The 25727-nt window shown below is 45.7% G+C and overlaps 1 protein-coding gene across 1 annotated transcript in view; it reads left to right on the plus strand.

The window, feature by feature from the left end:
* SLC5A2 (solute carrier family 5 member 2) overlaps positions 1-25727 on the plus strand; it is a 136207-nt gene that overhangs the window by 105681 nt on the left and 4799 nt on the right. The window contains exons 7-12 of the mRNA XM_077273589.1: positions 18453-18533; positions 18645-18853; positions 18982-19117; positions 24150-24257; positions 24435-24585; positions 24659-24827. Of these exons, the coding sequence (XP_077129704.1) occupies positions 18453-18533; positions 18645-18853; positions 18982-19117; positions 24150-24257; positions 24435-24585; positions 24659-24827 (854 nt within the window). The remainder of the gene's footprint in view (positions 1-18452; positions 18534-18644; positions 18854-18981; positions 19118-24149; positions 24258-24434; positions 24586-24658; positions 24828-25727) is intronic.

Here is a 25727-nt window from a genome sequence, read left to right on the forward strand (position 1 = left end):
GGTGATCTGTTAGTGATCTATTAGTGATCGTTCTGTCTCATCATTATTCCTCAGCTGGTGGAAAGAGGCCGGGAAACAAGCGTTGAACAACTTCAGTATTGTCGATCAAACTCGTTTAGCGGCCTGAACTCAGCGCACGTAAATACAACAGAAAGGCTTCTGTGTGATGTGCAATATGTTAGCATTTGGGGACCCATTTTAAACTTTGCCTAGGGCCCCACTTTGCCTAAAACCGGCCCTGCCTACAAGTGTACAAAGATATTATACAGTCACCATGTGACAAGTGGGCCTGTGTAACTTCAAATGCCAGGGCTGAATTTTAGTCCCAGTCCGGCCCTGTCCCTGTCCATGGGGTTGGAACATATACGATTGTATCTGATGGCTTGGCTGTAGACAATGGAGTTTTTTATGTGTTTTGGATGGAAACTGTCCTATTTAAGGAATGTTGGACGGTCGATTGGCTTCTGATACAGGGATGTCTCTATTTTATTGTTCTGCAGCTTAATGATGGTGTCCAAAAAGTTAATTTCAGTACAGGAGTAGTTGAGTGTCAAGTTGATGGTAGGGTGAAATTGATTAAACTGTTCATGGAACGTCTTTAGCTGTGGTTCAGACTCCGTCCAGATGATTAAAATATCATCAATGCAGCGGTAGTAGGCCCCAATTCACATCAGGACTACAAGATCCCAGGTACTTTCAGCTGCATCACTTCTAATGTGGTGTACTTAATTATTTGTACTAAATGTCCAACTAGGGGGCTGTATGTGGGAAGACAGGGCAGAAACTGAGAACAAGGATAAATTCTCACCGCCATACAATAAGAGGAAAATCTACCTGTGGCCAAACATTTCTGTCTCCCTGATCACAGCACCATGGACATAAAATTACTTGTATTGAAAGGTAACTTCAAATCTCAGAGAGACAGGAGATCCTGGGAGTATACATTTATGACAACCTTTGACACACTTAGTGCAGGAATGAATGTGTCCCATGGATTTATGTCTTTTTACATCAATTAAGGAATTTGCACTTCAGACCGATGTGGGGTCATCATAACAGAACCAGACCCCAATCAGAGGACAACAAAACATTCACTCCTAATCTAGGAACTGTTTCAATATTTATGGACACAACTGTTTATCACTTATCACTCTCCCATAATGACCGTTCTGTGCTGTGTTGTGTATAAATATCTGACTCTTCAGATGTTGTATTAGTCTATGCCTGATGAAGAGACCTGAGTAGTCTCGAAAGCTGCAATTTGTTACCATCTTTTCAGTTAGCCATTAAAAGGTATCAACCACTGAGGACTAAATATTTTTCTTTTTACTGTTAATTGCCGCTCTTACTTCTTTGTTTAGCCACATTGGGTTTTTCCTATTTCTTGACCTTATATTTACACACCCCATAGTGCTCCGTATAGTATAGTATGCACTCCCCATAGTCCGCCAAATAGTATAATACACACCCCACAGTCCTCCAAATAGTATAATGCACCCCAAAGTCTTCCACATAGTATAATGCATCCCATAGTCCTCCATACAGTATAATGTGCACCACAGCTCTTCATATAGTATAATGTGCCCTATGTCCCTCCATATACTTTAATACACTCCCCATAGTCCTCCATATAGTATAATGTGTTCCCATAGTTCTCCCTATAGTATAATGCACTCTCCATGAATGCCTCATAGTATAATAGAGGCTGAAAAATATCTCTGAGTTTAGTGAATCCTGCATTGAGCAGGGGGTTGGACATGATGACTGTTGAAGTTCCTTCCAAGTCTAACATTCTATGATTCTATGAATGCACCCCATAGTCCTTCATATAGTATAGCGGATACGCTGTAGTCCTCGATACAGTATAATGCAGGTCCCATATAGTACATATAGTATAATGCACTCCCCATGGTCCTTGATAGAGTATAATGCAGTCCCCATATAGTATAATTCGACACATAGATTATAAATCAGCCCCCTCAGAGCATAATGCAGCCCCCCCCACACAGTATAATGCAACCCCTCTATACACACAAGCACACATACACACACACACAGTTTAATGCAGCCCCACAGTATTATAAAAGATATACAATACTCGCCTATCACCATTCCCCCGCTACCCTGGCTTCAGCAGCGCATCTCATCAGCTTCACTGCTGGCACAGCATGGCACAAGATGAAGTGATGTCATTGCGTGCCTGCTGAGTCAAAAGCAAAGGGGAATGAAGGGAGAGTGTGAGTCATCTGACACTCTTTCCTCCATCATTGCTGATAAGTTGAATTTGCAGTGGGGAGGGGGGCGGCGCCGGGCCCCCCTTACTCATGGGATGCAAAGTGGCCAAGTGGTGTGCCGCTGTTAGCCGCACCTCTGTTATGATCTGGTGGCCTAGGAGGAGCATGGACGAGCTCTGGAGTAGGTGGCCTCTATACTGACCGCAGACCCTGAACTTAACACCGCAACTATAAGTAGCCGTGGGATGTTCCTGTCACTCCCTCGACACCTCGTCACAGCCGGAGGACTAATTACCCCTAAAGAAAGAAACAGGAAAACTATCTTGCCTCAGAGAAAATCCCCAAAGGAAAGACAGCCCCCCACAAATATTGACTGTGAGAGGAGAGGGAAATTACAAACGCAGACTGAAAACAGAATTTAGCAAAGGAGGCCACGCTACCTAGAAAGAAAAGACAGGACAGAGTACTGTGCGGTCAGTATTAAAATACTACAAAAATCCACCACAGAGAATACAAAAATCTCCACACCTAACTAAAGGCATGGAGGGTAACTCTGCAACTCCAGAGCTTCCAGCTTGGCTGAATAAATCCTTACACAGACAAAGCTGGACAAGAAAAACATAGCAATTCACTGAACTATAAAGTCCACCGCATGTGGACTGCAAAAACAAAGCCAGGACTTATCTTTGATGATTTGGACAATCCAGCAGGAGAAACCAAGCAGAGATGTGAATCCTCCAGAAAAAATGGACAACTGGCACTCACTAAAGGGTGAAGCCAGACTAAATAGCCCCGTCCAAAGTGGAAGCACCTGATGACTGCTGTGAAGGACAAACAGCAGCACTACCACTTATAACCACCGGAGGGAGCCCAAGAGCAGAACCCACAACAGAATTCACAACACACCTCACTGGCTGGAGGCCCCCTGGTGGAGTTGCGGCCTTAGGTAGATGCCTAGTCTGCCTGCCCCTAACGCCGGCCCTGGACATCACAGCAGTGACGAGACAAAAACAGACCAACATTTTGGCTAAATGGCCTTTCTCAATCCTAAAATAAAGTCACAATTGGCGAAAGCTTTTCTCTTTTTGTCTCCTCACTGATGTGATTTTTTAAATATTTTGAAATAAAGATTGGATTTTTTATAAGGATTTCTATGGTGCCTCGGAGACAGGGGTGAACCTAGCCTTTCAGCTGCCTGAGGCGAACTGCAAAATGGCGCCTCCCCCCACGTAGTAAAATATGTATGTTGTATGTACTGGATGTCATATGTTGTATGTACTGTATGTCATATGTTGTATGTACTGTATGTCATATGTTGTATGTACTGTATGTTGTATGTACTGTATGTCATATGTTGTATGTACTGTTGTGCCATATGTTGTATGTAATGTGTCATATGTTGTATGTACTGTTGTATGTTGTATGTACTGTATGTCATATGTTGTATGTACTGTATGTCATATGTTGTATGTACTGTATGTTCTATGTACTGTATGTTGTATGTACTGTTGTATGTTGTATGTACTGTATGTCATATGTTGTATGTACTGTGTCATATGTTGTATGTACTGTATGTTGTATGTACTGTATGTCATATGTTGTATGTACTGTATGTTGTATGTACTGTATGTCATATGTTGTATGTACTGTTGTGTCATATGTTGTATGTAATGTGTCATATGTTGTATGTACTGTTGTATGTTGTATGTACTGTATGTCATATGTTGTATGTACTGTATGTCATATGTTGTATGTACTGTATGTCATATGTTGTATGTACTGTTGTATGTTGTATGTACTGTATGTTGTATGTACTGTTGTGTCATATGTTGTATGTAATGTGTCATATGTTGTATGTACTGTTGTATGTTGTATGTACTGTATGTCATATGTTGTATGTACTGTATGTCATATGTTGTATGTACTGTATGTCATATGTTGTATGTACTGTATGTTGTATGTACTGTTGTATGTACTGTATGTCATATGTTGTATGTACTGTATGTCATATGTTGTATGTACTGTATGTCATATGTTGTATGTAATGTATGTCATATGTTGTATGTACTGTATGTTGTATGTACTGTATGTCATATGTTGTATGTACTGTTGTGTCATATGTTGTATGTAATGTGTCATATGTTGTATGTACTGTTGTATGTTGTATGTACTGTATGTCATATGTTGTATGTACTGTATGTCATATGTTGTATGTACTGTATGTCATATGTTGTATGTACTGTTGTATGTACTGTATGTTGTATGTACTGTATGTCATATGTTGTATGTATATGTACTGTATGTCGTATGTTGTATGTACTGTTGTATGTCATATGTTGTATGTACTGTTGTATGTCATATGTTGTATGTAATGTGTCATATGTTGTATGTACTGTATGTCATTTGTTGTATGTACTGTTGTATGTTCTGTATGTTGTATGTACTGTATGTCATATGTTGTATGTACTGTATGTCATATGTTGTATGTACTGTATGTTGTATGTACTGTTGTATGTTCTGTATGTTGTATGTACTGTATGTCATGTTGTATGTACTGTATGTCATATGTTGTATGTATATGTACTGTATGTCATATGTTGTATGTACTGTTGTATGTCATATGTTGTATGTAATGTGTCATATGTTGTATGTACTGTTGTATGTTGTATGTACTGTATGTCATTTGTTGTATGTACTGTTGTATGTTGTATGTACTGTATGTCTATATATATGTTGCATGTTGTATGTACTGTTTGTCTATATGTGTGTGTTTTTTATACACTTGAACACAGTAGCTGGATGAAGTCCCATCATCCGGCTACCTGTCTGTCACTGTAGCAGGCATAGCCTGATGGGACTACTAGTCCCATCGGACGATGCCTGCCTACATATAGACCCAAGGGTAGCTTATCTACTTCTGAGTCTGACAATCTGATGGAGGGAGGCTGTGAACCGTGACAGAGCTGTGCAGCAGCAGCATGTGGGGGATGGGGGAGCTGGAATTTTGGCAAATGATGTTTTTTATAGTTACTTACTGCTGCCGGTTACTGCTCCGAGTCCCAGAAATGTGTGTGTCCGACTCCCAGCACAGCAGCCAGCAGGTCAGGAGACTGGGCACCGCCTCTGCACCTCAGCCCGGGCCGGGTGGTAAGTCACCCGCCGGGCACACCGCATGTTAGCTTGTTTGTGACACTGTCTGCACTGTCATGAAGTGTCAGAGCAGGGATTGCAGGGAGAGTCGGCACCACGTGTTCTAACTTCTGACTGCCGCTCTGCCACCCCCTGTCTTTAGGAATGCTCGCCTCATGATAGCAGTGCCACTTTTCGGAGATCTTGGGATACACTAAAAGCTCAGTGTTACATTGGAGAAAAGGACACTAGTTCCACAACCAAATCAAAGTGTCATTGGAGATGATTTTCAACAGGATGCCAGGCCCAGAGCTGAATCTAGGTTTTCCTGCACCCGGGACAAAAGTTCAGTTTGGCGCTCCCTCCTATACACAGCTTAGCGGTTTGAGTAATTGTCATGTGACTGCTCATATGCAGTTTGCATAATAATCACGTGACAATGATTTTCTGTCCATAATTCTCTGTGTTCAGTGATAAATTGCAGCCCCACTCCATTGAGAGAAGCTGGAAGAGAAGCTCGTCTGCACATGATCGTAAGTATGAAAATCGCAGGAATGGTCATGTGAAGAATGCTAAAACTGGCAACAAGAACTGAATTCAGACAGTGAGCATATTACACGCTGTTAGGATTTGGCAGGATACAGTGCTTCATTTTATAATTAATGCTCCTACCATAAATACAGATATAGCAATCCATAACTTAGCAGGCAATAATTCAAGTATATCAACAAATGTATCAACAGAACATGTCTACATCACCCAAACCAGCAACAGTACAGAAATGTATCACTTGATGCCCCATAAGTTCAGGAATACAGCACCAGAACCACCATCAATACAGGGATATGGAGCAGTCGTGGGGGAGGATACTGCTCCCCGTGAAACATCTCAGACCTCCACTTTAGGCAACTCGACTGTGCTCTCTGCTGGCTGTGCCTGAGAAAAATGGCTGCCTGCTCCTTACTCCCACTAGTTTGGCCAGGTTCTATTTTACTGTGCTACTGTGAGCAGTATGTATAGCCAGCAGCGTCTCTGGACTTGTTTCCATCGAGCACATCAAAGACGTTATTGGTCGGTGATTACACAGGATCTGCCAACAGTGTTTCCGGACTTGTCTCCAATGAACACATCGGGGATGTCATTGATCGGTGGTCCACAGGAACTCCCGTCAGCATCTCCGAACTTGTCTCCAAGGAGCATCTTGAGGACATCATTGTTCGGTGATTACACAGGAACTCCTGGCAGCATCTCCGGACTTGTTTCCATGCGAGCACATCGACGATGTCATTGGTCAGTGACTACACAGGAGCTGCCGGCAGCGTCTCCGGACTTGTCTCCATCGAGCACATCGAGGACGTCATTGGTCAGTGATTACGAAGGAGCTGTCAAGCAGCATCTCCAAACTTGTTTTCATCGCGCACATGGGGGACATCATTGGTCAGTGATTATAGAGGAGTTGTTGGCAGAATCTCCAGACTTGTCTCCATTGAGCACATAGGGGACATCATTGGTCGGTGATTATACAGGAGCTGCCGGCAGCTGATCTTGATAGTTTGTACATTCAGCGGTAGATCCTTTCTCAGGCAACCATTCATGACCTCAGTGAGGGCAACCAAGGCTTGAGGTCAGGACTGGTGTCCGCACCCATCGCACCCGGGCAAGTGCTGGACCCTGAGCAGGCGGGGGGCCCACTATCCGTCGGGGACACCGACACTCTATTGGGGCCCAGTGCCTGCGAGTGGCCCCCCTTGTTGCTTGCTCAGGGCCCTGGTACTTCTGATACTTACCTCTCCACTGCTGTGGCGTCTTCCATCCTCTGACTGTAACGTTCAGGTCATGGGGCATGATGACGTCATGTCTGTGCGCCCTCTACCTAAACAGTCACAGTGCAGAGAGCTGGAAGAGTCCGACACTGAGGAGTCCAGAGCAGAGCAGCGGCCAGCGAGGAGAGGTGAGTATTTCATTTTTTTTTTGTTTGGAGTAATATATGGGGACCATCATATATGGAGCATTATATGGGGCCCATTAAATATGGAGCATTATATGGGGCCCATCATACACTGGAGCATTATATGGGGCCCATCATACACTGGAGCATGGTGCACATAAAACTGAATGGAGCAATATATGAGACTCATTATTCTGTATGGAGCGCTATGTGATGCCCGTAATACTGAATGGAGCAATATATGAGGCTCATTATTCTGTATGGAGCATGTAGAAGGGAAGTGCCCCAAAATGTACATCTTTACATAGAGATGTGTATAGTGATATATATATATATATATATATATATATATATATATATATATATATATTCCCCCACATGTGCTTAGTAGCCCCTACTCCAGCTTGCTGTAATCTGCCATGTGTTCCACATGAGGCCCCCTCCTCCACCTTGCAGGATTGAGGGAATGTACCTTTGCCAGTGGACAATAGACTTGTGATATCATTCCTCACATGTGGGGCTGGACACAGCTCTTTTGGCTGGACATAAAAAGAGAAGACATGTGCTCTTTTGGGCTCTCTTGCCTTGCTTGCTTCCTGGGACGAGGATGGACACATCGTGGGCCATAGTCGGGAGGGCTGATATTGCATGTGTGAATTGGGTAATTGGGGAAGTTAATTGTGGGTTTTTATTGTGTGATATTGCTGTATTAGAGTTGTAGTATCAGCATATTGTGCATATATTATTATTATTTATTTATATAGCACCATTAATTCCATGGTGCTGTACATAAGGGGTTACATACAGGGTTATAGATATCGTTTACAGTAAACAAGTTTACAATGACAGACTGGTGCAGAGGGGAGAGGACCCTGTCCTTGCGGACTTACATTCTACGGGATAATGGGGAAGAGACAGAAGGTCGGGGGAGCAGGAGCTCTGGCGGTGGTGAGGCGGCAGCTCGGGTGGTTGGTGAGGCGGCAGCTCGGGTGGTTGGTGGGGTGGGAGCGGCTCGGGTGGTTTTTGGGGTGGCAGCTCCGGTGGTTGGTGGGGCGGCAGCTCGGGTGGTTGGTGGGGTGGCAGCTCCGGTGGTTGGTGGGGCAGCAGCTCCGGCAGTTGGTGACTTGGCAGCTCGGGTGGTTATGAGGCGGCAGAATGGTTATTGCAGGCTGTAGGCTTTCCTGAAGAGATGGGTTTTCAGGTTCCGTCTGAAGGATCCGAGGGTGGTGGATAATCGGACGTGTTGAGGCGTGGAGTTCCAGAGGATGGGGGATATTCGGGAGAAATCTTCGAGGCAGTTGTGTGAGGAACCAATAAGTGTGGAGGAGATTAGGAGGTCTTGGGATTGGAGATTTTACATGAGGGAAGATAGTGGGAGATTAGTTCAGAGATATAGGGAGGAGACAGGTTGTGGATGGCTTTGTAGATCAGTGTTAGTAGTTTTAACTGGATTCGTTGGGGAATTGGGAGACAGTGGAGGGATTTGCAGAGGGGTGAAGCAGGGGAGTAGCAAGGAGAGAGGTGGATGAGCCGAGCAGCAGAGTTGAGGACAGACTGGAGCGGTGCAAGAGAGTTAGCAGGGAGGCCACAGAGGAAGGTGTTGCAGTAATCGAGGCGGGAGATGATGAGGGCATGCACAAGAGTTTTAGTAGATTGACGGCTGAGGAAGGGATGGATTCTGGCAATATTTTTGAGTTGGAGGCGACAGGAGGTGGCAAGAGTTTGGACGTGCAGTTTGAAGGACAGGGCAGAGTCGAGAGTTGCTCCGAGGCAGCGGATTTCAGGTGCGGGAGAGAGCGTGATGCCGTTTACCGTAATAGATAGATCAGGTAAGGGGGATACGTGAGATGGGGGAAAGATGAAGAGTTCGGTTTTGTCTACATTGAGTTTTAGGAAGCGAGAGGTGAAGGAGGAGGATATGGCTGACAGACACTCCGGGATTCTGGACAGCAGAGAGGTGACATCTGGGCCAGAGAGGTAGATGAGTGTCGTCCGCATATAGGTGGTACTGGAAGCCATTGGACTTTATGAGTTGTCCTAGGCCAAGGGTATAGATGGAAAAAAGTAGGGGCCCTAGGACAGAGCCTTGAGGGACTCCAACATAGAGAGGGCGGGACGAGGAGGTAGCGTGGGAGTGGGAAACGCTAAATGTGCGGTTGGAGAGGTATGAAGCAATCCATAGGGTAAGGTCTTTGGTGCCAAGGGAAGAAAGAATCTGTAGCAGTAGGCAGTGGTCGACTGTGTCGAAGGCAGAGGACAGGTCGAGAAGGAGGAGGATGGAGAAGTGTCCGTTAGCTTTGGCTGTGACTAAGTCATTAGTAATTTTGGTCAGAGCAGTTTCAGTGGGTGATGGAGGCGGAAGCCAGATTGGAGGTTGCCAAGAAGAGAGTTAGATGAGAGGTGGGATGAAAGTTGAGCGTGGACATGCTGCTCAAGGAGTTTCGAAGCAAACGGGAGCAGTGATATGGGGCGATAGCTGGGCATAGCAGTTGGGTCAAGGTTAGCTCTTTTGAGGATGGGTGGCATGTTTGAAGGCAGAGGGGAAGATAATAATAATAATTTTTATTTATATAGCGCCAACATATTCCGCAGCGCTTTACAACTTATAGAGGGGACTTGTACAGACAATAGACATTACAGCATAACAGAAATCACAGTTCAAAACAGATACCAGGAGGAATGAGGGCCCTGCTGCTCGCAAGCTTACATCCTATGAGGAAAAGGGGAGACACGAGAGGTGGATGGTAACAATTGCTTTAGTTATTCGGACCAGCCATAGTGTAAGGCTCGGGTGTTCATGTAAAGCTGCATAAACCAGTTAACAGCCTAAGTATGTAGCAGTACAGACATAGAGTGCTATTAACTGCATAAAGTGTATGAAAACATGATGCGAGGAACCTGATTATGTTTTATTTTTTTGTTTGTTTTTTTTTTTTACTAGGCCACACAGGGATAGTTAGGTTAATGCGTTGAGGCGGTAGGCCAGTCTGAACACATGCGTTTTTAGGGCACGCTTAAAACTGTGGGGATTGGGTTTTAATCGTATTAGATATATATATATATACACAGTACAGACCAAAAGTTTGGACGCACCTTCTCATTTAAAGATTTTTCTGTATTTTCATGACTATGAAAATTGTACATTCACACTGAAGGTATCAAAACTATGAATTAACACATGTGGAATTATATACTTAACAAAAAAGTGTGAATCAACTGAAATTATGTCTTATATTCTAGGTTCTTCAAAGTAGCCACCTTTTGCTTTGATGACTGCTTTGCACACTCTTGGCATTCTCTTGATGAGCTTCAAGAGGTAGTCACCGGGAATGGTCTTCCAACAATCTTGAAGGAGTTCCCAGAGATGCTTAACACTTGTTGGCCTTTTTGTTTTCACTCTGCGGTCCAGCTCACCCCAAACCATCTGTGGAGGCCAGGTCATCTGGCGTAGCACCCCATCACTCTCGCTCTTGGTCTAATAGCCCTTACACAGCCTGGAGGTGTGTTTGGGGTCATTGTCCTGTTGAAAAATAAATGATGGTCCAACTGAACGCAAACCGGAAGGAATAGCATGCCACTGCAAGATGCTGTGGTAGCCATGCTGGTTCAGTATGCCTTCAATTTTGAATAAATCCCCAACAGTGTCACCAGCAAAGCCCCCCCACACCATCACACCTCCTCCTCCATGCTTCACGGTGGGAACCAGGCATGTAGAGTCCATCCGTTCACCTTTTCTGCATCGCACAAAGACACGGTGGTTGGAACCAAAGATCTCAAATTTGGACTCATCAGACCAAAGCACAGATTTCCACTTTTCTAATGTCCATTCCTTGTGTTCTTTAGCCCAAACAAGTCTCTTCTGCTTGTTGCCTGTCCTTAGCAGTGGTTTCCTAGCAGCTATTTTACCATGAAGGCCTGCTGCACAACATCTCCTCTTAACAGTTGTTGTAGAGATGTGTCTGCTGCTAGAACTGTGTTGGGCATTGACCTGGTCTCTAATCTGAGCTGCTGTTAGCCTGCGATTTCTAAGGCTCGTAACTTGTATAAACGTATCCTCAGAAGCAGAGGTGACTCTTGGTCTTCCTTTCCTGGGGCGGTCCTCATGTGAGCCAGTTTCTTTGTAGTTCTTGATGGTTTTTGCCACTGCACTTGGGGACACTTTCAAAGTTTGCCTAATTTTTCGGACTGACTGACCTTAATTTCTTAAAGTAATGATGGCCACTCGTTTTTCTTTACTTAGCTGCTTTTTTCTTGCCATAATACAAATGTTAACAGTCTATTCAGTAGGACTATCAGCTGTGTATCCACCAGACTTCTGCACAACACAACTGATGGTCTCGACATCATTTATAATGCAAGAAATCCCACTTATTACACCTGACAGGGCACACCTGTGAAGTGAAAACCATTCCCGGTGACTACCTCTTGAAGCTCATCAAGATAATGCCAAATGTGTGCAAAGCAGTCATCAAAGCAAAAGGTGGCTACTTTGAAGAACCTAGAATATAAGACATAATTTCAGTTGTTTCACACTTTTTTGTTAAGTATATAATTCCACATGTGTTAATTCATAGTTTTGATGCCTTCAATGTGAATGTACAATTTTCATAGTCATGAAAATACAGAAAAATCTTTAAATGAGAATGTGTGTCCAAACGTTTGGTCTGTACTGTATATATATATATATATATATATATATATATATATATATATATATATATATATATATATATATATATATATATATATATATATATATATATATATATATATATATATATATATATGTATATAGTCGCCAGCCAGCTTGGGTATAAATATATACACAGTACAGACCAAAAGTTTGGACACACCTTCTCATTCAAAGATTTTTCTGTATTTTCATGACTATGAAAATTGTACATTCACACTGAAGGCATCAAAACTATGAATTAACACATGTGGAATTATATACTTAACAAAAAAGTGTGAAACTGAAATTATGTCTTACATTCTACGTTCTTCAAAGTAGCCACCTTTTCCTTTGATGACTGCTTTGCACACTCTTGGCATTCTCTTGATGAGCTTTACAATTTTCATAGTCATGAAAATACAGAAAAATCTTTAAATGAGAAGGTGTGTCCAAACTTTTTGGTCTGTGCTGTACAGTATGTATGTAATTGACTGCAGACTTGTGTGTGTAATAAATATACTTTATTGATACACGGTTTTGTCTCAGTTAGTATATAAGGAAAAGGTAAGGTTGAGGCATATTAAGTGGATATTAATTATTAATAGTCAATTTCGTTATTATCGGACCTCAATAGAGGTGTAGGGAGAGTTCCTCCTTTGATAACTATAAGTTTTAGTATTTTTGGAGGACAACTCACCCCTTTCACAGAGCAATATATAGGACTCATTATTCTGTATGGAGCGCTATGTGATGCCCATAATACTGAATTGAGCAATATATGGGGCTCATTCTGTATGGATCGCTATGTGGTTCCCATAATACTGTATGGAGCAATATATGGGGCTCATTATTCTGTATAGAGTAATATATGGGGCTCATTATTCTGTATGGAGCAATATATAGGACTCATTATTCTGTATGGAGCGCTATGTGATGCCCATGATACTGAATGGAGCAATATATGGGGCTCATTAGTCTGTATGGAGCAATATATGGGGCACATTATTCTGTATGGAGCAATATATAGGACTCATTATTCTGTATGGAGCGCTATGTGATGCCCACGATACTGAATGGAGCAATATATGGGGCTCATTAGTCTGTATGGAGCAATATATGGGGCACATTATTCTGTATGGAGCAATATATGGGACTCATTATTCTGTATGGAGCGCTATGTGATGCCCATGATACTGAATGGAGCAATATATGGGGCTCATTAGTCTGTATGGAGCGCTATGTGATTCCTATAATACTGTATGTAGCAATATATGGGGCTTGTTATTCTGTATAGAGCAATATATGTAGCTCATTATTCTGTATGGAGCAATATATGGGGCCCATAATACTGCATGGAGCAATATATGTAGCTCATTATTCTGTATGGAGCGCTATGTGGTTCCCATAATACTGTATGGGGCAATATATGGGGCTCATTATTCTGTATAGAGCAATATATGGGGCCCATAATGCTGTATGGAGCAATATATGGAGCTCATGTTTCTGTATGGAGAGCTATGTGGTTCCCATAATACTGTATGGGGCAATATATGGGGCTCATTATTCTGTATAGAGCAATATATGGGGCCCATAATGCTGTATGGAGCAATATATGGAGCTCATTATTCTGTATGGAGAGCTATGTGGTTCCCATAATACTGTATGGGGCAATATATGGGGCTCATTATTCTGTATAGAGCAATATATGGAGCTCATTATTCTGTATGGAGCAATATATGGGGCGCATAATACTGTATGGAGCATTATATGGGGCACATTATTCTGTATGGAGCGCTATATGGTTCTCATAATACTGTATGGAGCAATATATGGGGCTAATTATTCTGTATAGAGCAATATATGGGGCTCATTATTCTGTATGGAGCATTATATGGGGCTCATTATTCTGTATGGAGGACTATGCGGTGCCCATAATACTGTATGGAGAACTATACTATCATTCATATGTTGATGAAGCATTGCATGAAGAGAAATGATTCTGTGTAATGAAAAAAAGCTTGAACAAAACCCTTGTGATCAACTTCAGCTCAGATCTGTGTCATAGCTGTGTGCCTGTAAACCATTACCTCCACTCGACTGTGAAGAATTATAATTAATGGTCGCCCTCAGTAAGATTTCCACAGAATTCCAAAAAGAACTCATGTTTCCTTTGTATCGGCTTCATATACTGAGTGGCGTGCATGCAACATTATATTATATTAACATTAATTTTATTGCTTATTATTTAGCAGCTCAAAACCATATAATTTACTGGTTTTTTTTTATAGTACATAAAAACAATAAGTCACATGGCTCCTGATATTCAGCCCTTGTACTATAACAGCTCCTCCAAAAACAGTACAATGTCCTCTGAGCCGAAACATATAGTATGATGGTCCACAGTCAGCTACCCACATACTTTACTTGCCCCAACGGCCCCCATACACAGTATGATGCCCCTAAAGCCCTCCAATAATGTATGATGACCCTCACAACCCCCCAAAAGTATAATCCTGCACAGAAAATGTCACCCATGCAGTATCCTCCTTTACTGCTCCCTATATACAGAATGATGATCCTCATAGCGTGCTCCGCCATTGGCACCACAACATATTATAATGGCCCCATAGCATGATAACCCCACAATATTATCTCTCAAAGTCCCACTCCGGCTTATGTTGGGACAAGCGGTGGACACCACGTCTACACCCGGACACAGCACAGCCTCAATGCTGCAAACTTGGAGGCACTCTGGACATTAAGCTACACCAATAGGGCTCTATTGGCAAAGAGATTTTCTTCTCTACTAACCTCACTATTAGTAACTGAGGAAGGTCCACAGGACCGAAACGTTTTAGTGTTGATACTACACAATAAACCTTACAGCAGCCAAATTGAAGTTGAGTGCCGGGTTTTATATTGCTTAGTTATAGGGTGTGGGAGCCTACCCGTGCACCTCTGACAGCAGTGCTCACGTTTAAATTCACCAAAACACAGAATGATGACCCCGACAGCCCCCACACACAATATGATGACACACACAACATCTCCAACGCAGTATGGCCTCCACAGGCTGACAAACACAGAATGATGACCCCGACAGCCCCCACACACAATACGATGACCCACACAGCATCTCCAACGCAGTATGGCCTCCACAGGCTGACAAACACAGAATGATGACCCCGACAGCCCCCACACACAATACGATGACCCACACAGCATCTCCAACGCAGTATGGCCTCCACAGGCTGACAAACACAGAATGATGACCCCGACAGCCCCCACACACAATACGATGACCCACACAGCATCTCCAACGCAGTATGGCCTCCACAGGCTGACAAACACAGAATGATGACCCCGACAGCCCCCACACACAATACGATGACCCACACAGCATCTCCAACGCAGTATGGCCTCCACAGGCTGACAAACACAGAATGATGACCCCGACAGCCCCCACACACAATACGATGACCCACACAGCATCTCCAACGCAGTATGGCCTCCACAGGCTGACAAACACAGAATGATGACCCCGACAGCCCCCACACACAATACGATGACCCACACAGCATCTCCAACGCAGTATGGCCTCCACAGGCTGACAAACACAAAATGATGACCCCGACAGCCCCCACACACAATACGATGACCCACACAGCATCTCCAACGCAGTATGGCCTCCACAGGCTGACAAACACAGAATGATGACCCCGACAGCCCCCACACACAATACGATGACACACACAGCATCTCCAACACAGTATGGCCTCCACAGGCTGACAAACACAGAATGATGACCCCGACAGCCCCCACACACAATATGATGACACACACAGCATCTCCAACACAGTATGGCCTCCACAGGCTGACAATCACAGAATGATGACCCCGACAGCCCCCACACACAATATGATGACACACACAGCATCTCCAACACAGTATAGCCTCCACAGGCTGACAAACACAGAATGATGACCCCGACAGCCCCCACACACAATACGATGACACACACAGCATCTCCAACACAGTATGACCTCCACAGGCTGACAAACACAGAATGATGACCCCGACAGCCCCCCCCCACAATACGATGACCCACACAGCATCTCCAACACAGTATGGCCTCCACAGGCTGACAATCACAGAATGATGACCCCGACAGCCCCCACACACTATGATGACACACACAGCATCTCCAACACAGTATGGCCTCCACAGGCTGACAATCACAGAATGATGACCCCGACAGCCCCCACACACAATACGATGACCCACACAGCATCTCCAACGCAGTATGGCCTCCACAGGCTGACAAACACAGAATGATGACCCCGACAGCCCCCACACACAATACGATGACCCAGACAGCATCTCCAACGCAGTATGGCCTCCACAGGCTGACAATCACAGAATGATGACCCCGACAGCCCCCACACACAATATGATGACACACACAGCATCTCCAACACAGTATGGCCTCCACAGGCTGACAAACACAGAATGATGACCCCGACAGCCCCCACACACAATACGATGACACACACAGCATCTCCAACACAGTATGGCCTCCACAGGCTGACAAACACAGAATGATGACCCCGACAGCCTCCACACACAATACGATGACCCACACAGCATCTCCAACGCAGTATGGCCTCCACAGGCTGACAATCACAGAATGATGACCCCGACAGCCCCCACACACAATATGATGACACACACAGCATCTCCAACGCAGTATGGCCTCCACAGGCTGACAAACACAGAATGATGACCCCGACAGCCCCCACACACAATACGATGACACACACAGCATCTCCAACACAGTATGGCCTCCACAGGCTGACAAACACAGAATGATGACCCCGACAGCCCCCACACACAATACGATGACACACACAGCATCTCCAACACAGTATGGCCTCCACAGGCTGACAAACACAGAATGATGACCCCGACAGCCCCCACACACAATATGATGACCCACACAGCATCTCCAACACAGTATGACCTCCAAAGGCTGACAAACAGAATGATGACCCCGACAGCCCCCCACACACAATACGATGACCCACACAGCATCTCCAACACAGTATGGCCTCCACAGGCTGACAAACACAGGATGACCCCGATAGCCCCCCACACACAATATGATGACCCACACTCCAACACAGTATGGCCTCCACAGGCAGACAAACACAGAATGATGACCCCGACAGCCCCCACACACAATATGATGACCCACACAGCATCTCCAACACAGTATGGCCTCCACAGGCTGACAATCACAGAATGATGACCCTGACAGCCCCCACACACAATATGACCCACACAGCATCTCCAACACAGTATGACCTCCACAGGCTGACAAACACAGAATGATGACCCCGACAGCCCCCCACACACAATACGATGACCCACACAGCATCTCCAACACAGTGTGGCCTCCACAGGCTGGCAATCACAGAATGATGACCCCGACAGCCCTCACACACAATATGATGACCCACACAGCATCTCCAACACAGTATGACCTCCACAGGCTGACAAACACAGAATGATGACCCCGACAGCCCCCCCCCACAATACGATGACCCACACTCCAACACAGTATGGCCTCCACAGGCTGACAAACACAGAATGATGACCCCGACAGCCCCCCCCCCCACAATACGATGACCCACACAGCATCTCCAACACAGTATGGCCTCCACAGGCTGACAAACACAGAATGATGACCCCGACAGCCCCCACACACAATATGATGACACACACAGCATCTCCAACACAGTATGGCCTCCGTAGTCCCCCAAGCATACAGATATAATGTATCTCTGTAGATGGTCTGGTCCCTCTTCCTCTGTGACATTATGGACATCTGAAGGTGGTGTAGTTCCTTCTCCATTACGTAATGGATCTCTGTAGGGTAATCTAGTCTCTCCTCCATGATATCATGATATAATGGATCTCTGTAGGTGGTCTATTATCTCCTCCATAATATAATGGATCTCTATCCCTTTTCATATTGGATCACTGTAGGTGGTCTAGTACTTTCTCTTCTATGATATCATGGATCTCTGTAAGTGATCTAGTCCCCTCTCTATGACATTATGGACATCTGTTGGTGATGTAGTCCATTCTCCATAACATAGAGGATCTCTGAAGGTGGTCTAGTCCTTCCTGTTTCATGACATAGTATATCTCTGTATGTGATCTCTTGTCTTCTCCATGATACAATGGATTTCGGTAGGTGGTCTAGTGTCTCCTCCTTTATATAATGGATCTCTGTGTGATGTAGCCTCTTCTCCATGACATAGTGGATTTCTCTACGTGGTCTAGTCCTTTCTCTACCTTTGTATAATGGGTTTCTGTAGGTGGTCTCGTCTATCCTCCTCCATTATATCACATGTAATGTATGAGTCCCACTCATCTTTTGGGGTTTCTTTCTTCCTCACCCTAGGAGGTCTGGCTGCACTCATGTACACAGATACAGTTCAGACATTTGTTATCATTGGTGGAGCTTGCGTCCTTTCTGGATTCGGTAAGTGTGGCCTGTGTCAGATGAGTACTTCATTCGGTTCAGGTCGCAGTCGCTCTCAGACGCTGTGTAACTGTTTTATAGTTTTCTTTGCTTGTTTCGTTGCCTTTGCAGCTTTTGTGGAGGTTGGGGGTTATTATTCTCTGATGGAGAAGTACATGAATGCCACTCCCAGTAATCTGGGTAACGTGTCTGCGGAGTGCGCATCTCCACGGCCTGATGCTCTCCACCTGCTACGTGACGCCTACTCTGGGGACCTGCCATGGCCGGCACTGATCCTGGGACTGACCATCGTGTCCACATGGTACTGGTGCAGTGACCAGGCGAGTGCTCCTTCGTTCCTCCTTGCATCCTAGGCCATTTTGCATCATGGGCATATATTTTGGGTGACGTTCCACATAGCCTGTGCTCTATTTGAACCCACGTTTGCCGTGCCGCCCTCTTGTTTCAGGTGATTGTTCAGCGCTGCCTGGCCGCCCGCTCTCTGATGGATGTTAAGTTGGGTTGTGTGTTATGCGGATATTTGAAGATCCTTCCCATGTTCCTCATGGTCATGCCTGGGATGATTAGCCGGGTCCTGTATCCAGGTAAGAGGAAGCGTCATAAATAATATGGTGAGGTGGGTTACACTGTACCCCTCCAATGCCCGCACGGTTTACCCTTATGTACAGTTCTCTAATTAAGGTCACAAACCAAAACTCCATAGTGGACACTACTGGGGCCAAGTGATGAGGTGTCGGAGCAGAGCAGAATGAAGGGAAAATTAGCCACAGAAAAGACATTCAGGCAAATTACTAAACATGACGAGGGCTCAAGTCTGTGACTTCTCTGGTACATCACTCAACATTTAACTTTATGCCCTTATTTGTAGACCATTTTTTTCACCCAAATTTTCAAACATTTGAAATTCATAATTTTTTATTAAACCATGCCCCATTTATTACTGAGCTACCGCTGAGGGGTGCTATGCACATACATTCTTCTATATACAGGGAGCTCCCCCTAGTGGTGACTGCAGACAGAATATTATCATGTATCTCTATATACAGGGAGCTCCCCCTAGTGGTGACTGCAAACAGGATCTTATCATGTATCTCTGTATACAGGGAGCTCCCCCTAGTGGTGGCTGCAGACAGGATCTTATCATGTATCTCTGTATACAGGGAGCTCCCCCTAGTGGTGGCTGCAGATAGGATCTTATCATGTATCTCTGTATACAGGGAGCTCCCCCTAGTGGTGACTGCAGACAGAATCTTATCATGTATCTCTGTATACAGGGAGCTCCCCCTAGTGGTGACTGCAGACAGCATCTTATTATACATCTCTGTATACAGGGAGCTCCCCCTAGTGGTGGCTGCAGATAGGATCTTATCATGTATCTCTGTATACAGGGAGCTCCCCCTAGTGGTGGCTGCAGACAGGATCTTATCATGTACCTCTGTATACAGGGAGCTCCCCCTAGTGGTGGCTGCAGACAGGATCTTATCATGTATCTCTGTATACAGGAAGCTCCCCCTAGTGGTAACTGCAGACAGGATCTTATCATGTATCTCTGTATACAGGGAGCTCCCCCTAGTGGTGGCTGCAGACAGGATCTTATCATGTATCTCTGTATACAGGAAGCTCCCCCTAGTGGTGACTGCAGACAGGATCTTATCATGTATCTCTGTATACAGGGAGCTCCCCCTACTGGTGGCTGCAGACAGGATCTTATCATGTATCTCTGTATACAGGGAGCTCCCCCTAGTGGTGGCTGCAGACAGGATCTTATCATGTATCTCTGTATACAGGAAGCTCCCCCTAGTGGTGACTGCAGACAGGATCTTATCATGTATCTCTGTATACAGGGAGCTCCCCCTAGTGGTGACTGCAGACAGAATATTATCATGTATCTCTGTATACAGGGAGCTCCCCCTAGTGGTGACTGCAAACAGGATCTTATCATGTATCTCTGTATACAGGGAGCTCCCCCTAGTGGTGGCTGCAGACAGGATCTTATCATGTATCTCTGTATACAGGGAGCTCCCCCTAGTGGTGACTGCAGACAGGATCTTATCATGTATCTCTGTATACAGGGAGCTCCCCCTAGTGGTGGCTGCAGACAGGATCTTATCATGTATCTCTGTATACAGGGAGCTCCCCCTAGTGGTGACTGCAGACAGGATCTTATCATGTATCTCTGTATACAGGGAGCTCCCCCTAGTGGTGACTGCAGAGAGGATCTTATAATGTATCTCTGTATACAGGGCGCTCCCCCTAGTGGTGACTGCAGAGAGGATCTTATAATGTATCTCTGTATACAGGGAGCTCCCCCTAGTGGTGGCTGCAGACAGGATCTTATCATGTATTTCTGTATACAGGGAGCTCCCCCTAGTGGTGACTGCAGACAGAATATTATCATGTATCTCTGTATACAGGGAGCTCCCCCTAGTTGTGGCTGCAGACAGGATCTTATCATGTATCTCTGTATACAGGGAGCTCCCCCTAGTGGTGACTGCAGACAGGATCTTATCATGTATCTCTGTATACAGGGAGCTCCCCCTAGTGGTGGCTGCAGAATCTTATCATGTATCTCTGTATACAGGGAGCTCCCCCTAGTGGTGGCTGCAGATAGAATCTTATCATGTATCTCTGTATACAGGGAGCTCCCCCTAGTGGTGGCTGCAGACAGGATCTTATCATGTATCTCTGTATACAAGGAGCTCCCCCTAGTGGTGGCTGCAGACAGGATCTTATCATGTATCTCTGTATACAGGGAGCTCCCCCTAGTGGTGACTGCAGACAGAATATTATCATGTATCTCTGTATACAGGGAGCTCTCCCTAGTGGTGGCTGCAGACAGGATCTTATCATGTATCTCTGTATACAGGGAGCTCCCCCTAGTGGTGGCTGCAGACAGGATCTTATCATGTATCTCTGTATACAGGAAGCTCCCCTAGTGGTGACTGCAGACAGGATCTTATCATGTATCTCTGTATACAGGGAGCTCCCCCTAGTGGTGACTGCAGACAGGATCTTATCATGTATCTCTGTATACAGGGAGCTCCCCCTAGTGGTGGCTGCAGACAGGATCTTATCATGTATCTCTGTAAATAGGGAGCTCCCCGTAGTGGTGACTGCAGACAGGATCTTATCATGTATCTCTGTATACAGGGAGCTCCCCCTAGTGGTGGCTGCAGACAGGATCTTATCATGTATCTCTGTATACAAGGAGCTCCCCCTAGTGGTGACTGCAGACAGAATATTATCATGTATCTCTGTATACAGGGAGCTCTCCCTAGTGGTGGCTGCAGACAGGATCTTATCATGTATCTCTGTATACAGGGAGCTCCCCCTAGTGGTGGCTGCAGACAGGATCTTATCATGTATCTCTGTATACAGGAAGCTCCCCTAGTGGTGACTGCAGACAGGATCTTATCATGTATCTCTGTATACAGGGAGCTCCCCCTAGTGGTGACTGCAGACAGGATCTTATCATGTATCTCTGTATATAGGGAGCTCCCCCTAGTGGTGGCTGCAGACAGGATCTTATCATGTATCTCTGTATACAGGGAGCTCCCCCTAGTGGTGGCTGCAGACAGGATCTTATCATGTATCTCTGTATACAGGGAGCTCCCCCTAGTGGTGGCTGCAGACAGGATCTTATCATGTATCTCTGTATACAGGGAGCTCCCCCTAGTGGTGGCTGCAGACAGGATCTTATCATGTATCTCTGTATACAGGGAGCTCCCCCTAGTGGTGGCTGCAGACAGGATCTTATCATGTATCTCTGTATACAGGGAGCTCCCCCTAGTGGTGGCTGCAGACAGGATCTTATCATGTATCTCTGTATACAGGGAGCTCCCCCTAGTGGTGGCTGCAGACAGGATATTATCATGTATCTCTGTATACAGGGAGCTCCCCCTAGTGGTGACTGCAGACAGGATCTTATCATGTATCTCTGTATACAGGGAGCTCCCCCTAGTGATGGCTTCAGACAGGATCTTATCATATATCTCTGTATACAGGGAGCTCCCCCTAGTGGTGGCTGCTGACAGAATATTATCATGTATCTCTGTACACAGGGAGCTCCCCTAGTAGAGGCTGCAGACAGGATCTTATCATGTATCTCTGTATACAGGGAGCTCCCCCTAGTGGTGACTGCAGACAGGATCTTATCATGTATCTCTGTAAATAGGGAGCTCCCCGTAGTGGTGACTGCAGACAGGATCTTATCATGTATCTCTGTATACAGGGAGCTCCACCTAGTGGTGTCTGCAGACAGGATCTTATCATGTATCTCTGTACACAGGGAGCTCCCCCTAGTGGAGGCTGCAGACAGGATCTTATCATGTATCTCTGTATACAGGGAGCTCCCCCTAGTGGTGGCTGCAGAGAGGATCTTATCATGTATCTCTGTATACAGGGAGCTCCCCCTAGTGGTGACTGCAGACAGGATCTTATCATGTATCTCTGTATACAGGGATCTCCCCCTAGTGGTGGCTGCAGACAGGATCTTATCATGTATCTCTGTATACAGGGAGCTCCCCCTAGTGGTGACTGCAGACAGGATCTTATCATGTATCTCTGTATACAGGGAGCTCCCCCTAGTGGTGGCTGCAGACTGAATATTATCATGTATCTCTGTATACAGGGAGCTCCCCCTAGTGGTGGCTGCAGACAGGATCTTATCATGTATCTCTGTATACAGGGAGCCCCCCCTAGTGGAGGCTGCAGACTGAATATTATCATGTATCTCTGTATACAGGGAGCTCCCCCTAGTGGTGACTGCAGACAGGATCTTATCATGTATCTCTGTATACAGGGAGCTCCCCTAGTAGAGGCTGCAGACAGGATCTTATCATGTATCTCTGTATACAGGGAGCTCCCCCTAGTGGTGGCTGCAGACAGGATCTTATCATGTATCTCTGTATACAGGGAGCTCCCCCTAGTGGAGGCTGCAGACTGAATATTATCATGTATCTCTGTATACAGGGAGCTCCCCCTAGTGGTGGCTGCAGACAGGATCTTATCATGTATCTCTGTATACAGGGAGCTCCCCCTAGTGGTGGCTGCAGACAGGATCTTATCATGTATCTCTGTATACAGGGAGCTCCCCCTAGTGGTGGCTGCAGACAGGATCTTATCATGTATTTCTGTATACAGGGAGCTCCCCCTAGTGGTGACTGCAGACAGGATCTTATCATGTATCTCTGTATACAGGGAGCTCCCCCTAGTGGTGGCTGCAGACAGGATCTTATCATGTATCTCTGTATACAGGGAGCTCCCCCTAGTGGTAACTGCGGACAGGATCTTATCATGTATCTCTGTATACAGGGAGCTCCCCCTAGTGGTGGCTGCAGACAGGATCTTATCATGTATTTCTGTATACAGGGAGCTCCCCCTAGTGGTGACTGCAGACTGAATATTATCATGTATCTCTGTATACAGGGAGCTCCCCCTAGTGGAGGCTGCAGACAGACATCGCCCAGCCGTGATGAATATATGTTATGAAATGAATCTGCAGATAATTCTGAAGTGATACAAAGGACATTGCTGAATTCTAATTACATTTCTGGATAACTCTGATCAGCTCCATGCAGTTCTTGTTCTAACCCACCATATGTTTGGGTGTTTCAGATGACGTTGCCTGCATTGTGCCTTCTGAATGCCGGAGGATCTGTGGTGCAGAGATTGGTTGTACAAATATTGCTTATCCAAAGCTGGTTGTAGAGCTGATGCCGAGAGGTTGGTACATAATCACTTTTCTTTCACGAGATCCATGAATTTGCCATAAAATTGCCGTTTCATTAACTGCCCCAGATGTAGGATGACCCCACAAACTAGCGATGAGTCCCCAGCCACATCCCTCCATCTGCTCCTCTTCCTCTCGCGCTGTCTGACACTCTCCATTCTGCCGGTCAGGGCTCCGGGGACTGATGCTTGCCGTGATGCTGGCTGCTCTCATGAGCAGTCTCGCCTCCATCTTTAACAGCAGTGGCACCCTGTTCACAATGGACGTCTGGAGGAAGTTAAGGCCGCAGGCTGCAGAAAAAGAGCTTCTTCTGGTGGGGAGGTATGGGCCATCATCAGTTAGTGTGGCAGGGGACTATTGGTGGTCAGTGTCACCTCTATGGCTTCTCTCTCAGGGTGTGGACCGTCTGCCTTGTGGCTTTCAGCATTGCATGGATCCCAGTCGTCCAGGCTGCACAAGGAGGACAGCTGTTTGATTACATACAGTCCGTTGCGAGTTTCCTGGCGCCGCCAATCGCTGCCGTCTTCTTCTTGGCGCTGTTTGTGAAAAGAGTCAATGAACCAGTAAGCTGATGTCTTCTTAGAGAAAATGACAACTCCATGATCCTCCAGCTCAGCGCTCCTCTTTATCTGACGCCCCCGTACACCCCTATACTTCATTCCTCCCATACGTCAAATTGGGGACCCCCAGAAAATGACGCGGGATCCCCCTATTTTTATTAACCAGCAAAGGCTATGCAGATAACTGCGGGCTGATATTAATAGGTTGGGAATGGCCACAGATATTGGCCCATGTGCAGCCTGAGACCAGCCCCCACCCCAGAACAGGTGCATCCATTGGGGGTAATGGTTTTCGGGTCATTTATGGGGTTGTCATTACTAACCCCGTAGACAAAACAAACACACAGAAAAGTCCTTTATTTGTAATAATCACTCCCCAACAATCACAATGTTTTACCTATTTATATATATATATATATATATATAACAAAATCCACAGGGGTCTGCCACACTTCAAATGGAGATCCCACGACAATCACCGTCTTCTTTGTCCAGAGAATGCAGCTCCATAGACTGCTGCAGGAGCCATTGTCGGGTCTGCCAGTGTAGTCTGCGAGAACTGAACGCTGTGAACTGCGGTCAGTAAGGTTACCTCAGTTCACTGCAGCCGGTTGTGAGGGCAGGGCGAGTGCCGGACAGATGAGGGGTGACATCATCGCTCATCAGTCCGACACTCGCGCTGCCCTCGTGAGAATCAGCTGCTGTGAATTAACCTGAGGCCCATTAAGTAACCAGAGTTCACAGCCACCGGGTCTCCTGCCAGCTGTGAGGCCCGGAAACCTCAAGGGACCCTGTAATGTTACTGGAGTTAACAGCCTCCAGGCGTTCCAGAAACTGGGAACTCCAGTAAAAGTCTTCCTTAAGGTTTTTAGGCCTCACAGCTGCGGGGAGACCCAGGTGGAT

Source organism: Ranitomeya variabilis, chromosome 7, assembly GCF_051348905.1.
Source record: "Ranitomeya variabilis isolate aRanVar5 chromosome 7, aRanVar5.hap1, whole genome shotgun sequence".
Lineage (NCBI taxonomy): Eukaryota > Metazoa > Chordata > Amphibia > Anura > Dendrobatidae > Ranitomeya > Ranitomeya variabilis.